The sequence below is a fragment of the Scyliorhinus torazame genome, chromosome 19 (assembly GCF_047496885.1).
Source record: "Scyliorhinus torazame isolate Kashiwa2021f chromosome 19, sScyTor2.1, whole genome shotgun sequence".
Lineage (NCBI taxonomy): Eukaryota > Metazoa > Chordata > Chondrichthyes > Carcharhiniformes > Scyliorhinidae > Scyliorhinus > Scyliorhinus torazame.
In genome coordinates, this window is record NC_092725.1 from 84,838,380 (window position 1) to 84,855,675 (window position 17,296).

Below are 17,296 nucleotides of genomic sequence, written 5' to 3' on the forward strand. Positions count from 1 at the left end.
TCTTGATTCGTAAGGGGATCGGGTTACAGGGAGAAGGCAGGAGAATGGGGATGAGAAACATATCAGCCATGATCGAATGGCAGAGCAGACTCATTGGGCCGAATGGTCTAATTTTGCTCCTATACCTTATGGTCTTATGGATCCTGGTCACAGTCACTGAGACGAGCATAATATTCCAAATTTATGAATTGGATTTGAATTCCACCAGTGGCCTTGACCGGATTTGAACCCAGGGTTGGCTTCTAGATTACTAGCTCAGTGATATTACCACTATACCACAGTTTCCCTCTCTATATTTTTTATCATTTATTCTTTCACCAGACACAGGTGTCACTGGCTAGGCCAGCATTTATTGTCCTTCAGAGGGCGGTGGTGAGCTACCTTCTTGAACTACTGCAGTCCATGTGGTATAGATATACCACTGTTCGTAGGGAGAGTGGCATCATTTTGACTCTGCGACTGTGAAGGAACGGCGATGTAGATCTAAATCAGGATGGTTTATGGCTTGGAGGGGAAGTTGCAAGCGGTGGTGTTCCCATTCACCTGCTGCCCTTGTACTTCCAAGTGGTAGAAGTCACAGATTTGAAAGATGTTGTCGAAGGAGCCTTGATGAGTTGCTGCAGTGCATACCTAGTTCTACCCTTTTTTGGGTTCAGAATAGATGATCTTGCATTTGCCTACACAGTTTTTTGTCCATTCACTTACTCTATCAATATCTCTTCGTTTTGTACTTCCATTTACACTGCTTACAATTCTGCTTTTTTTGTGTCATCTATGCCATCATCTAAGTTGTTAATAAATAAGTGGAATGATTAGGGCTCAACACTGATCCATGCTGGACACCACTGGTCACCATGATGTGGAGATGCCGGCGTTGGACTGGGGTGAGCACCGGGTTAAAGTCCAACAGGTTTGTTTCAAATACAAGCTTTCGGAGCACTGCTCCTTCCTCAGGTGAATGAAGGTCCACCTGAGGAAGGAGCAGTGCTCCGAAAGCTAGTGTTTGAAACAAACCTGTTGGACTTTAACCTGGTGTTGTAAGACTTCTGATCACTGGTCACAATCTACCTATTGCCTATTATTCCTATTCTCTGTTTTCTGCCAGTCTGATTTCTAAATAATTTGCCTTTAATTTCAAGAATGTCATCTTTAGCTAATATTTTCTTATGAGGGACTTTAACAAATGCCTTTAGGAAATCCACATAAATAACATTCATGGACTTTCTCTGTCCACTGCTTTGGTCACCTGTTCAAGAATAAATTGTATTGTATTTTTTTAGACACGAGTTACCTTTCACAAATCCATGCCAGCTGTTTCTGATCAGCTGAAAACTTTCAAGGTTCTCGGCCACTTATCTTTAAGTATAGACACCAGCATTTCGTTGACGTAGAGCATAGTTTTTCTCTTTCACCTTTCGTAGATCCACAGAATCCCTACAGTACAGAAGGAGCCAATTTGGCCCATTGAGTCTGCACTGATCCTCTGAAAGAGCACCCCACCCAGGTCCATTCCCTCACCCATCCCTGCAACCCCACTTAACCAGCACATCTTTGGATACTAAGAGGCAATGTAGCATGACCAATCCATCTAACCTGCACATCTTTGGAATGTGGAAGGAACCCGAAGCAGCCGGAGGAAACCCACGCAAACATTGGGAGAATATGCAAACTCGACAAAAGTCACCCAAGGCCGGAATCGAACCTGGGTCCTTGGCACTGTGAAGAGCACTGTGCCAGCATGCCACCGTTTCTTAAATAGCTAATTTAATGGTATTCCTCTGTTGCTTTTCTGAAATGACAGGATTAGATGCACAACTTTCCAATTTAAAGGAGCAGTTTCCAAATCAAGACAATTTTGGAAGATTATAGTTGGGGCATTAGCAGTTTTTCATCTTTCTTTAAAACCCTGTGAATGGAATCCTGGTATTTATCACTCCTTAGTGCCATTATTTCCTTCAAAACAATTACTTGTTTATGTTAATTTTGATGAGTCCCTGTCCCTGCTGCAATATTAGTTTCCATGTGTTTTATGGCATGCTGACCTCTTCTTGTACAGTAAATACTAACACAAAGTATTAAAGGGTTGGAATTTTCCCGCCCCGTCTGTCCTGAGACCAGAATTTCCCACCCGAGGTCAACGGATCTTTCAATGCTCTGACAAACTGCACCAATTACAAAATGCATGTGTAGTTATAATTGTGTGCACGTTAGTTCCTTTTCTTAAACCTGTTTCCTTGAAAATGAAAGCTTTATGTGACTGAGATATTACAGATTCCTATCTAAGTTTTCATATAAATCTGCCTGAATCGAAGGGAAATCGCCAGATCACTGTTGGGTAAAGATATTTTATTTTTGTCCGTGAGAGTTGTGTGGTCAACTTCACTAAACTCACTAAACAATGTGCTAAACAGAATAGATTCTGAAAAGAGATAGCAGCTCAAATCTGGGCATTCACGTGGGCCAGCATCAGCAGCAGAATTGTATTTAACCACAATCAATAAATTTGTGACTTGGCGTACCCTTCGCTCTGCTGTTGAGAATCTAGACTTCGGCTAATTCAATTCACTCCACGTGATATTAAGAAACGGCTGAAGGTAGTGGATGCAACAAAGGTTATGGGCCTAACAACATCTGGCTCTTCAGAACCAGCTGTGTTCTTGGCAAATCTGTTCAAGTACAACTGGAACACTACAGCAAAGTGGAAAATTGCCCAGTATGTCTTGTCCACAAAATAAAATGCGACAGTTCCCATCTGGCCAGTTTGCACTCCCATTAGTCTACTCACGATCATCAACAAAGTAATGGCGCTGTCGTAAACAGTTCCATAGCAATGACTTGTTCACAATTGCTCATTTTGGATTATGCCAGGACCACGCAGCTCCAGACTTCATTACAGCCTTAGTCCAAACATGTATAAAGCTGAATTTCAGGTATGAAGGCATATAATTTGACCAAATGTGACATTAAAAAATATTAGTGAAATTGAAGTCAGTGGGAATCCTGAGGGTAGGGATGTTGGGGAGACTAAACTCCACTGGCTGGAGTCATACTCAGCAAATAGGAAAGGCAGTTGTGCTGGTGCCAGTTATCTCAAACCCAAATTAAGGTTTCACCGACAGCACCTTACAAACCACATTTCTCTCATCTAGGAGAATGAACGCTACAGTTTCATACAAGTAATGCCACCTGCAGGTTTTCCTTAAAAGTTGCACATGATTCTGTTTTGAAACTGTGATGTGGAGATGTTGGACTGGGGTGAGCACAGTAAAAAGTCTTACACCACCAGGTTAAAGTCCAACAGGTTTGTTTCGCATCACTAGCTTTCGGAGCGCTGCTCCTTCCTCAGGTGAATGAAACATTCACTGAGGAAGGAGCTGTGCTCCGAAAGCTAGTGATTCAAAACAAACCTGTTGGACTTTAACCTGGTGTTGTAAGACTTCTATATCACCATTTCCCATTGTCACTGGGTCAAAATCCATGAATTAATTTCCTAACACCATTGTGGATGTCGAATAGTTTAGTGTGTGGATCACAACTTTTATTTATTTTTTTCTTTCTAAGAGATAGCTAATGGAATATATAAATAATGTTTGCTAATTGTTCAGTGAATGTGCTTAATAGTTCAAACCAAGAATAAGATTTTATCTTACTAAGGAATAAATTAAGCTTCATTGCAGGCATAGTACAATTCCAGTTGTTTAGAATAATTAATAGATAAGATATTCGGTTTGTTAAAACTACTATGTTGGGGAACATTTATCTCAAGGGTGGTGCAGCGGCAGGTGGTTAGCACTGTAGCCTCAATTTCGGCCTTGTGACTGTGAAGTTTGCACTTTCTCCCCATGCCTGCGTGGGTTTTCTGTGGGTGCTCCGAGGAGGGTGTCCAGGTCCGGCCCGGCGGGGTGTTGGAGAATCCCGCCCAAGATACTCTTACAAATCAAGAATTACATTTATGAACTGGCTTTGTCACATATGTAGCAAACTTATTCTTTGGGGAAATAAATATTCATTCCATTGAGAGTTGCGCTAACTTTATGACATAGCTTTGTTTGCTGAGTAGAAAGCATTTTTTTCTTTTAAAAAGAGTTGATTTCATAAGTAATACTGACCAGAGGAAATAATCATGAATACATTTAATGTATCACTATATATAATGACCTGAGGATGTTGTCTCCTGCTCCACACAGGCCAGTAATTAATTAACCCTTTAGCCAGCTGTAGTCCCGCAACAAAGGCCTTGAATGAAAAACAGAAAATGCTGGAAATACTCCACACACAAAAAAAGGCTCTCGTTTCAGGTCAATAACCGTAGTTCAAAACTTCAGTAGCCTTAAATTGTTTTCTCATAAGAGAGTAGAATGTCCTGAATTTTATCACTGTTTTGACAAAAGTTCCTTGATGACTTATTGTAACAAGATATATTTGCCATAGATTTATGTAGAGGTCGTTTTACAGTCAGTACTTCTGATTGCTCATTTAGATGAGATTTACCAAGTCCTTTGAATAGGAAGGAGCTGAATCTGTGAGCAATTGCGGACAGTTCTATACTTCTATCAAAGTAAGACACGCCCTGTGCAATATTTCTAACAGGTTACTGTTAAAACACCAAACAGTTTGTACTGTATTCATATAATTGAACTTTGCATTCATTGCTTGGTGTGCAATCTTGATTAATAATATTTTAGGAATGATGCTTTTTTTTCTCTTTTAAGGGTACTTTAAGTTCATTGATCCATCCCGACTAACACACTTGTCCTTTTGTAAAAGGTGATGAACTGACGAAGGTAGAAGATGAAGATGAGCAGGGCTGGTGTAAGGGGCGACTGGAGAATGGACAAGTTGGCTTGTACCCTGCCAATTATGTTGAATTAATCCCATGATGCAGAATAAACCAAAGAAAATGCTACAGCAGCTTCACATTTAAATATACAGTTACGTCAACTTAAAATGTAAATGATGAATTGGAGTAGAGAATGTACATATTCATTACATTGAGCAATATAATTACTTCTGGTATTTTGCTTTGATGCAATGAATCTAGTATTCATTGGAGTGAAAAATCTGCATTTTAACAGGCTTCTGTCTTGTATTTTGAAGTTCTTAGCTGAAGCTACACGGTTACTGTGACATCGGTTTTAAATATTATCTACAGTCTACATCTATGGCAGCTTCAGCTGCATAGACAAAAGGATTGTAAAAACTGATTGAATAACTTGCCTTGTGTGACTGCTGATTACTAATTTTAAATGTTTATCTTTGACCTATTTCAGCCTTTGTATATTATTTAAATAATGTCCCTGATATTTTTCCATTTTGAAAACAAATGACATATTTGTTGTGACCAGTTTTTTTAACTTTATTTTTAAAAGTCGATCTCCCAATATTTACCAATTGGTTAGCTTTTTAGCAATTCTGCTCTCTTGCAGGTCCTGTTTATATGCATGAGGTATTATGATTGTAAGGAAATAAGATGTCATGCTGTGCTTTAATTTCTTCCCAAAGTTCATATCTGTTCAATCACTTATCCCTCACTCTTATGCAAGACCATGAGCGCGATTCTCTGCTCCCGCGACTAAGTGCCCACGCCGTCGAGTATCACGACGGCGCGAAACGGCCCCGTTCGCGATCAATTCAAGGCCCGAAAATGGGCTAGGAGCGGGGCCGCGAGGAACTCGGGGCGGGGGGGGGGGCGGGCGCGCGGAAGCAGCGTCGGAAGCGCGCAACGCCCGAATGACGCGGTGCTGCGCCATAAATGGCGTGATCCGCGCACAGAAGGACCCAGGAGAAGGAGGAGAGATGGCTGAGCCACATCGAGGTTCTGGGACACGGACCTGGACACCCTCCTCGATGAGGTAGAAAACCGAAAGGCCACCATCTGCCCAAGATGTGGGCATCGCCAGCCATCCAGCACGGTGAGGCGTGGTTGTCATGAAGTTGGCACTGCTGTGGGGCACCCCCCCCGGTCCGGGGAGCAGTGTCGGAAGAAGCTGCACGACCTCACTCGGTCTGCCAGGGTAAGTGCCACGAGGGTGCCCCCGGGTCACAAACAACCCCCCCCCCCCCCCCCCCCCCCGGAGAGATGCCATGGGGTTTCAGGGTGCACAATGTTGTACTCGACCCACATGAGCACCGGGACCCCCCCTGGAGAGATGCCATGGCGTGGCTCCACCTGTCTCCTCACCCAGCATTAATATAGCCTATAGCTGCACACCCTGATGATACCCGCCTAAGTGTGATGCTTTATCCAGCCAACCCCCCCCCCCCCCCCCCCCCCCCCCACCCGCCCAGGACAAGACAGCTCACAACCAACGTGAGCGTATGAGAACCAGAGGGGGTTCTCCTGTGCTGCACCCCCTAAATGTTCACGAGCAAAGGGGCCCTGGACCTCGCTGGGGGATCCGCCACCCGGGAGGTTGCGAGGTCGGAGGCGCAGAAGCAAGTGAGATAACCCTGCATGCCCTCATGCCCCACCCCCCCAACCCGTCATCGCCCCCCTCAAACTCTGGCCACTGCACCCTCGATTCCCTCCCCCCTCACACTCTGGCCACTGCACCCTCGGTCCCCTCCCCCCTCACAGTCTGGCCACTGCACCCTCGATCCCCTCCCCCCTCACACTCTGGCCACTGCACCCTCGATCCCCTCACACTCTGGCCACTGCACCCTCTATCCCCTCCCCCCTCACACTCTGGCCACTGCACCCTCGATCCCCTCCCCCCTCACACTCATGCCACTGCACCCCCGATCTCCCCCCCACCCCCCCCCCCACTGCCACCACCATACACCTGGCCCAGCGTGTCTAGCGAACCCCGTATCATTGTGTTCCCCAGGGCCAGCCGCCGAACGTCCAGGGTCGCCTCGGCCAAGACACAGCCGACCATCTCCAACCTCAAGCGCACCCAGGGACGCACGCAAGAGGGTGGCAGTCGGTCGGACAGGAGGGCCATCCTCTCAGTCTGGGACGCTGGACGGGGACGCACATACGATGGACAGAGACAATACTGAGGGGCACAGGACGGACAGTGACGATGACGCACAGAGAACGACCACATAGTCCACGGATTCACCTGGAGGGCAACATGACATGGGACCTTGCGCCGGGCCATGAAGTGGACCAGTACACACCAGACTTCCTAACGGACGATGACCCCGAGCTAGTGTCACTGCTGTCTCCCACACCATCCACCATCGCAGAGACACTCACCTTGGTTGGGCAGATAAGTGATGAGGCTCCCGGGTCACGGTCTGGTGCGCACCACACAGCCGAGCCGGTACAGCAGTGGAGTTTGGAGCAGCCGAGGGGCTGGACGGTCCACCCGGACAACAGACACCCAGGGATTAAATAACGGGATGAGGGCCATCTTCCAGGACCTTCACACGCAGTTGGAGGAGTCCATTCGCGTCCAGGAGCAGGGAGTGGTGCCGCTCATCGCAGCCACCCAGGTCGATACTGCACAGGTGGCGTCCGCGGCGGAGGCAACGGGTGAAACGGTATCGGCCATTGGTCAGGTTCTGCAAGGCGTTGGGCTTCACGTTCACGCATCATCCATGGCCCAGGAGAGGGCTGCCCTCTCACAGGTAGCCATGCGCCAGAGCCAACATGACATTGCCGCCGCTCTCCGGGCCCTGGCCGAGTCTCACCATGCCATGGCCCGGTCCCAGCAGGCGAATGGCACAGTCCCAGCAGTCAGTCGTGGAGAGCATCGACCGCCTGACGCACGTGATGGATGGCGTAGCGCACTCGCAGGTTGCGATAGCACAATCCCTGGCAGGAATGTCGCACCTCCTGGGCTCCATCTCTGCGAACATTCGGACCGTGGTCGATACCGCTGCAGGCCTCCAGGACTGGCAGCGCCAAGTATCGGTGGTGCGACAGGGCATGTCTCCGATCGCACCTCTGTCCCACAGTAAGGCCCGGGGGCCACCAGGCTCCCCGAGGGAGGAGGCACGTGATGGATGGCGTAGCGCACTCACAGGTTGCGATAGCACAGTCCCTGGCAGGAATGTCGCACTCCCTGGGCTCCATCTCTGCGAACATTCGGACCGTGGTCGATACCGCTGCAGGCCTCCAGGACTGGCAGCGCCAGGTATCGGTGGTGCGACAGGGCATGTCCCCGATCGCACCTCCGTCCCACAGTAAGGCCTGGGGGCCACCAGGCTCCCCGAGGGAGGTGGTGGTTCTGGGGCCCGTCCCGGTACCCCCAGCAAGGGATGTCTCGGAACACTCGGCCTCCCCCCGTTCCGTCCCTGGCGCATCTGGTGGGCAGCAGGCAGGACAGGGTGGCACCACACCATCCAGCACATCCGCCGAGCAGCCTGGCCCATCGAGGCCGGGCTGCCACAGGAAACGCGTACTGACGGGGAGCCATGTCGCAGGGCGTGATTCTCAGCAGTCCGCCTCCACTCCTGCTGTGCCATCTGGGGAGACACCTAGACGTAGTGGTAGGGCCCGTAAGGCTAAGAAGTTAGGCACATAAGTTGGCACGGGTGCAGGGCACAGTTTAGTTGTAGGGGGTAGGGCATCTGTATGTGAATGTCACAAATAAACTCACTGTTGCACTTAACTTGTAAGACTCTGTGCTATGTCCGGTGCCAGGGGGCTCGTGAGGGTGACCGAGTGGTGCTGTGGTTAACGAATGGTTCAACGTCGGTGCCGGATGTGCTGTCCCTTTTCCCCCCCTGCCTCCCAAAATCGGACACCATAGTCCTCGGCACCTGGACACCAGCTACCCCACACGGGCACGTGATGAAATGTCCGTTACGAAGGCTGTGACCACCAGAGTGCATGGTTCCGCTATAGCCATGAGTCAGACCTTGGCTGGCGAATCTGAGCTCTCAGCTCATCGCAGAGCGGGCTGTCATCATTCAACATGGCACTGATCACACCCGCACAATCATCAATGTTGTGCAATCCTGTAGTGCCGCAGTGGTAAGGTGATGTGGAATTGGTGCCGTGAGTGCGGGGGGGGGGGGGGTTTGCAGCGTGGTGCCCGTGTGCACGACTGGCGGTGCAAGTGGCAGTGTTCAGCGAATCCCTCCCCCACGGTGCGTGAACCGTGCGGCCACCAATGCATCGCGTGGCCGCTGTCCTCGACGCCGTCGTGCAGCCTCCTGGACGTAACCAGCACCCGGGTATTGTCTGTGTCCTGCGCCCCTCCCCCCGCCCTGATGCACGTCATCCTCATCCTCCTCTTCCCCATCCCCCTCGTTTGCATTGGCTCCGGTGCCGTCGGGTCCTCCCTCCGGCTCCTCCACCAGGTCATCTCCCCTCTGCATGGCAATGTTGTGCAGCGCACAGCAGACCACAACTATGCGACCGACCCTGTCGGGCCGGTACTGCAGGGCCCCTCCTGATCGGTCCAGTCATCTGAATCGCATCTTCAGCAGGCCGAAGCACCGCTCCACCACACCCCTGGTTGCTGCATGGGCCTCGTTGTATAGGCTCTCCTCGTTGGTCTGAGGCCTCCGTATTCGCGTCATCAGCCATGACCTCAATGGATAGCCCCTGTCGCCCAGCAACCAGTCCCTCGGGCGGGGCGGGGGGGGGGGGGCATCCATCGAACATTGCGGGGATGAACGACTGTGCCAGAATGTAGGCGTCATGCACACTCCCGGGGTGCCTTGCGCACACGTGCCTGATCTTCATGTGGGGGTCGCACACCACCTGAATGTTCATGGAGTATGTGCCCTTCCTGTTCATGAACACTTCCCTGTTGTCTGCAGGTGGGCGCATGGGGACATGCACACCATCGATGACACCCTGGACCATCGGTATCCCGGCCACCTTGGCGAATCCACGTGCCCGTGCTTCCTGCTGTGCTCGGTCCTCGGGTAATTTAATGTACCTGTCCGCGATGGCGTACAAGGCGTCGGTCATGGCCCTGATGCACTTGTGGACCGATGTCTGTGAGATCCCGGATAGGTCCTTGCTCAGCGCTTGGAAGGAACCGGTTGCGTAAAAGTTTAGGGCCACCGTCACCTTGACGGAGACTGGTATAGCGTGTCCTCCACCCATTCCAAGTGGTACGAGGTGTGCCACGAGGTGGCATATATGTGCGACCGTCTCCCTGCTGAACCGTAGTCTCCTCCTACATGTGATGACCGGTAAGGCCTCGAACGACATTCTGTCACGGTACACCCTAGGCCCTGCTGGACGCCTGTGGCGCCCTGGCACCACCATCAGTGGCTACTCCTCCTCTCCCCCGAGCACTTCGATATCAGTGCCAGCTTCCTGTGCATTCCTCGCCGTCGGGGGAGGGGGGTCAATGTTCCCCTCGGAATCCCCCTGGACATTCCGGGCCTGCGCTGTGACGACGGGCCACTCCGCGGCCATCCCCTCTGCTGCAGCAGCAGCCGCTGCATCAGCAGCCACTGTGGGCCATCGCAGTCTGCGCTGCCGGATGGCCACCTGCAGAGCTGCGGCTCCAACCACGGCAATGAACATCGCTGTCTGGTTGGCATACATGGGGGCAGAGAAACAACATGTTACATGGAGGTTCTTCCACACCTCGTCAGCCGGGTTGCATGGGATACCTGTGTGCCCCGGTGGCCTGGCCGCGCTGCAGATACGCAGCCAGCCTAACACCTGGTCACTGTCTGCGTCCAATGGTCAGTTCACACCGTCCTCCTCACTAGTGTGCCCGTCGCCCGTGCCCATCAGCCACACGACAACCTGCGGCCGTGTCCTCGTCACCGTCTTGCCATATCGGGGCGGCTGAGATGTGGCATCCGCGGATGGACGACACCCTCCACACACTCCCTCCCCACCTCCACTCCCTCCCTCCCTCCCACCCCCACCGTTGGCCGCAGCGTTCTCGGGGAAGCCGACCCGGTCTGCAAGTGCTCCGGGACAGTCCGCTCACCTCCTCACTGCTCCGCATCAACCAGCACGACTGGCTGACGACTTTATTTACCAGGTGTGAACTGGGGTCACGCCGTTGGGACTTCGGCCCATCTGGGCCGGAGAATAGCGGGGGTAGCGAAGAATCGCCATTTTGGGTGTCTCGGGCGATTCTCCGGCCTGCGCCACGCAGAACTTGACAGGACCATTCTCGCCGCTTGGGTGAATCGCGGGAGGGCGTCGGACCGGCGTCACGTGGAAAAATGGCGCGCAAGGCGATTCTCCCAACCGGCGCAGGAGCGGAGAATCGCGCCCCATGTGTTGCTTTAATGTGCTAGTAAAACCTCATACAGCCAACTGCATGTAATTAGCATGTCAGGGAAACACAGGGATGTGTATTTAGTTGTATGCTACAATGTTGCCCGTTTCTTCAATATTCACTTTCAGTCGAAATATCCAGTACAGCTTTGAGACTCAATTTGTTAATTTTAATGCAAATCCAGAAAGCAGTTTTCCATGTTTTTTTGGATATGCTTTATTGTTCATAATGGGGGCTGGGGTTGGATAGGAAAGGCCTGTAAATGGTGAATGTTGAAGAGAAATACATACCAGTGTTCCATTTATTTCATTTGCTAGTGCACCTTCCTGCAAGCTCCTCAAATAAATAGAGATCTTTTGAAAAATGTGAAGATCACACTAAATTTACGAGTTGGAATTCTTCTTTAAAGAAAAGACTACATAGGCATTTGTACATATAAAATTTCAGTTTGAACAAAGATAATTGGGAAAGAGAATGATTTCAACTGCAATGTTTCTGTATTCGATTAAAAAGTGACTATGCTAAATTTTGTTACTTTGCTTTATCAATGTCAAAAAATATTTTGTGATTCAAATTATTGTGTAATATATATAATATATATATGGAGACGGGGCATAAGAGTGGGCTTTAAACACTCAAGCGTGGGTGAATTGTATGTTAGCTTTAAATGAACAATTTTTTTTGATAAATTTTTGTTCTGTAAAACCTTTCAATCAATCTTCACTGAGAATTAAACTAGAAATTATACGTAGTAACAGTGATGTTGACTTGTCATTTAAAATGCAAAACTGGACAAACCCCATTTTTGAACAGGAATGGAGGAACTGCACAATAGCAGATAAGCAGAAAACTTTATTGGGGTAAAGTGCATTACGATAGGAATAAAGTAGACTCATTCAAATATGGTTGATAACTTCAAGCATGTCATTTTTGTTTTATCCTTCTTCCTTTTCTGTAATTAAGACTGTATGAAATGCTGAAAAGTATCTTAGAAATGATTCTTGGCCATTTGTCTCATTTAATCTGGTGAAAAATTGAAGAAATTGAGTCAAAGCACCCCCTTGGTCAATAAATGTTGCCAGTCTCTCTTGCAACTATTTAGGGGGGTAAAATCTTTGAAATTAATGCCATCAATTATCTTCTACATGTTACATTTCCAATCAATTGGTTTACTTTTTAAAATGGCAAATTTTCAACATATTGTATGTTCAAATCTTTTTTTTAAACGTGATACCATCTTTCAGCATTGACAGTACCCAAAATGTCAAAATTCTTTGCCATTCATGGAAAATGTCGAGTGAACTGAGCTATGTTTTCCTTAACACAGCAACATGTTAATAAACATGTTCTCTTTAGCAACAACTTAACATTAGAATATTATAGAATATAGCTGATGGGGAATGATAGCATTGTGATTATGTCACTGTGCTAATAATTCTGAGGCCTGCACTAAGATCCAGAGATTCCAAGTTCAAAGAATCGGGCCACTGATGAGGTGAATGTTGGGGAAATTAAGCCTTGGGGTCATAAAACCACGCGCCATTGCAAAAGTGAACAAAAGGCAGTGTTCAAGAAGTAAAAGGCGTTTGTTTTGGTGGTGGGACAAATGAGATATTGAAAACTTGGCTTAGGATCAAATAGAATATCAAGGTTGTGCTTCACAGTTGGTGAGGTGATGGAGTAAGAACAGGCTTGTAAGTGCTGGCTGTAGATAAATAGTTTGATTACCAGTGCTCATTGTACATAATGGATAGCTTGCCAGTACTGTGAAACTATACCCCAGCATGAGTCACTGTTAAGAGAAAGCAGAAAATGGCGGCACCTTGGAAGAGTTGAAGGTTGAGTTAATTTGTCAGGTTGATACTATTTTTAGAGCTCGATCACTTTGCCTGCTCTATGTAATACAAGCAAGGCAAATCTCAAAAAATATTAAAAGCTCAGGTTATTTTTTCTCTCTAACTCTTGGTTTCTAGCAGATGGGGTATTCTGATTAAACCTGCACTTCCATGAACTTGAGTTCTGAACTTTTCACCCTGTAAGAATTATATACTATTATAAATCTCTGGGTATTCTGCTTTAAATTTGAAATTAATGTAAGCCCTGTTGCAAGAGAGAAATTAATATAATGTGGCATTATCATTTACCTTCTTAGAAGCATCATAATGGATGAGCACATTGGTAAGCAAGTCACTATGAAATATCTTCATCTTTATAAAATACTGCTGAGTTTATTGTAATTCAATGCAGGTCTAATCCTTCATGTTCCCTACAGTCAAGCACTTATGAAGAGTCTGCAATCTTGAATACCATCTACAAGGCCCAAGTCAGGAGAATGATTGAATATTCTCCACTTGCCTTGATGAGTGCAGCTCCAATAACACTTAAGAACCTGGACAGCATCTCAACGCCATCCAAGACAAAGTGGCCTGCTTGATTGACACCCCATCCAGCATTCACTTCAACATTCACTCCCTCCACCACCGATGCACAGTTGAAATAGTGTGTACTATCTACAAGGCTTTTTAAAGTGCGGGTGGCAACCCATGGAAGAGTCCAGGAGCGATTGGTCGCAGCGTTCCTGTGGTGGTCCCGATTACGAGAGAAAGCGCAACAGCCGCTACCGGCATTTTTATTGAGATTGGCGGCCTCTGACACCTTTTTAAATAAGAAGGAAATTAGGTTATGTTCAGTCTTCAGGCCGGAAGCATCAACAATGAGCAGGTCATGCGCCTTGCATGTACACTTGCTGTCAAACGCCCTGTAAGTACGTGCTTTTAGCACCAAATCACGGAGGAAAGACTTCCATTTGTTAGCTACTGACAAGCAAGGCAAAAAAAGTGAAGATAAAATTGTTTTCTTACAAGAAAGAGACTACCACAGACACAAATAGGCAGAGTACCTAGTTGCCAGGATCTCTCTTCAGAATCTGCTGGAGAGAGCTGCTCAGAAGAGCCCAAGGCAGGATAGAGTAATGTTAGCTCTGTACAGAGCTCCAGGGGATCTGGTTCTGCTAACAAATAACAAAGTTCTGTCCTACAAAGAAGAAACTTAACTCTGGCACAAAGCAGTATGAAGATGATTTCTTGAGGTATGGTTTTGTCAATTGTGCCAGTGCAAAAAAGGATGCAAAGCCCATGTGTATTTCAAGAAGGAAAGTACTGGCAAATAAGAGAAGTTTCAGATTTTGAAAAAGTGGTGGATGAAAAATTCCTTTTGTGGTTGAGACCCCAGAGTCAGCTGACTCCAAATAAAAAGACTATGCTGTTGTACCTGCCCTGTGACAGCACATTAAAAACATACCAAAGGCTCACAAGGCATTCTTGAGTAATGTCTCCCAGAAGTATCCAGTGTTGAGTAAAACAAGCATTTTATTGCTCTTGGCCTTCACAATGAACTACATGTGCGAGGTTAGATTTTCTGTTTTCACAGTGATGAAGACGGCACAAAGGAACTGGCTGAAGTCTGCACCTGATCTGCATTTATCTCTCCTTCTGTGAACCTGATTAGAGTGAGATAGTGAGGACAAAGCATGCTCCCCTTTCACATTATAGTTCAACAAATGTGGCGTGGGTTAGGAAGGTCGGCCGGCGTGGGTCCCGAAGGTCTGCCAGTTGGCAAAAGTGGGTGGGGGATTTGAAAAACCCTGATCTATAAGATGCGCTGCAGGTCCTCAACAAGGTTCTTTCAACCGCATCTTCCAAACCTGCAACCTCTGCCACACAGAAGGACAAGAGTATAGCAGGTGAATGGGAATATCATCTGTCAATTCCTCTCTAACTTGCACGCTATCCTGACTTGGAACTATATCACTGTTCTTTCACTGACTGAGTCAAAATCATGGAACTCCCTTCATAACAGTACTGAGTGTTACTTCAAAATATGGACCCCAACAAAAATAGTTCAAGGAAGCACCACCACCATCCAAAGGGAAATTTGGGATGAGTAATAAATGCTGGCCTAGCCAGTGATGTCCTTATCCCATGAAATAATTTTTAAAACTGCTTTAAAGATAAGATACTTCTGTTCTTTTTGAACGAGTAAACAATAATTTCCAAAGTTGTTAAATGGGGGTAGTAGTTGTCAGTATTTTTGATGGTGAATGCAAAATCAGTGTTAAAATCCAGCACACAGGATAAAAGCAAATTACTGTGGATGCTGGAATCTGAAACCAGAGAGAAAATGCTGGGAAATCTCAGCAAATCTGGCAGCATCTGTAGGGAGAGAAAGGAGCTAACATTGAGTCCAGATAGCCCTTTGTCAAAGCTCTTTTTTTATGGGATGAGAAGTTGTTGAGAGATAGAACTAATTCAGCCGGGAGGAGGAGAGTGGTGGTGGATGGGAATTGTCCAGGCCACTCTTCGAGAAAGAAAGCAAAGAGCTCTCAGGCCATCCTGGTGTGGGATGGAGGTGTAAAGAGATTGTACATCCATGGTGAATAGGATTTGTATTTGTGTTTACTGTCACATGTACTGAGGTACAGTGAAAAGTATTTTTCTGCAAGCAACTCAACAGATCAACATGAAAAGAAAATACATAATAGGGCAACACAAGGTACACAATGTAACTACATAACACCGTTATCGGGTGAAGCATACAGGGTGTCGTGTTAATGAGGTCAGTCCATAAGACGGTCATTTAGGAGTCTGGTAACAGCGGGGCCGAAGCTGTATTTGAGTCTGTTCATGCGTGTTCTGAGACTTTTGTATTTTGTTTTTGGATGCGGTCAGGGCCCGCGAACTGGAAACTGGCGATATGACGCAGGGCATCAGAGGAATCCCAGATGGCGGTGGGGAGGGAATGGAACAGAAGTGAGGATAGAGTCAAGATAAGAGGAAATGAGTTCTGTGGGGCAGGAGTATGCTGACACAATGGGCCTGCCAGGACAATGTCCGAACCGCATCCTATTCATCATAGATGTGCAATCTTTTTACACCTCCATCCCACACCAGGATGGCCTGAGAGCTTTTTGTTTCTTTCTCGAAGAGAGGCCTGGACAATTCCCATCCACCACCACTTACCCCCCCCCCCCCCCTTCCCCCCGCCTGACTGAACTCGTATCTCGGTAGCACAAGTGGCTAGCATTGTGGCTTCACAGTGCCAGGGTCCCAGGTTCGATTCCCCGCTGGGTCACTGTGCAGAATCTGCACGTTCTCCCCGTGTCTGCATGGGTGTCCTCCGGTTTCCTCCCACAGTCCAAAGACGTGCAGGTTAGGTGGATTGGCCATGCTAAATTGCCCTTAGTGTCCAAAAAAGGTTAGGAGGGGTTACTGGGTTATGGTGATAGGGTGGCAGTGAGGGCTTAAGTGGGTCGATGCAGACTCGATGGGCCAAATGGCCTCCTTCTGCACTGTATGTTCTATGTTCAACAGCTTCTCTTTTAACTCATCCCATTTAAAAAAAAAAAAAAAAAAAGAGCTTTGACAAAGGGTCACCGGGACTCGAAACAATAGCTCTTTTCTCTCCCTACATATGCTGCCAAACCTGCTGAGATTTTCCAGCATTTTCTCTTTTGTCCAGCACACATGTGCCATGGATACAATAATGGACACCAATCACAAAGTAATGACACAAGCTAACTAGGTAATAAAGAAGGAAAACCAGCACTTGGGTCTATTTCTAGATGGATAGATTTGAAAAGTAAGTTATGCTAAATGAGTATTAAATCGTGTTTGGACCATACATGGAATATTATGTATTCTGTTTGCCATATTATAAAAAAGATGTTGAGGCACTAGAGAGGCGATAAAAGAAGACCTACAGGAAATGCAGAGGTTTACCTACCAGGATGAACAGGCTGAATTTATTTTCTCGTGAAAAGAAGCAGAGGGATGACTTAGGAGAGATACTTAAAATTATGAAAGAGAATGTTGCCATCAAGATAAAATAGTCACTAAAAATCCAATGGCGAATTCAGGAGAAACATCTTTAGTCAAAGAACTGAGAGAATGGAACTTGCTACCCTGAGGAATGGTTGGAGTGAATGGATGGATACATTTAAAGGACAGGCTACATAATTATGAGGAAGAAAGGATTTGTGTTCACTGGGTTAGATGAGGCTGGTGGAGGCTTGAGTAGAGCACGCATGCCAGTGTGGGCTGTAGGTTTTTCCTGCTGGTTTCACCCTGGTTGTACATATATAC

General features: G+C 47.4%; 1 protein-coding gene across 4 annotated transcripts in view; it reads left to right on the forward strand.

Annotated features, from left to right (window-relative positions):
• Window positions 1-11,907, forward strand: part of LOC140396269 (protein kinase C and casein kinase substrate in neurons protein 2-like) — a 141,447-nt gene extending 129,540 nt beyond the window's left edge. For all 4 annotated transcript variants that reach the window (XM_072484650.1, XM_072484651.1, XM_072484652.1 and 1 more), the window contains one exon: window positions 4,768-11,907. In XM_072484650.1, coding sequence (XP_072340751.1) covers window positions 4,768-4,880 — 113 coding nt within the window. In that variant the 3' untranslated portion in view covers window positions 4,881-11,907. The remainder of the gene's footprint in view (window positions 1-4,767) is intronic.
• Window positions 11,908-17,296: the final 5,389 nt, after the last annotated feature.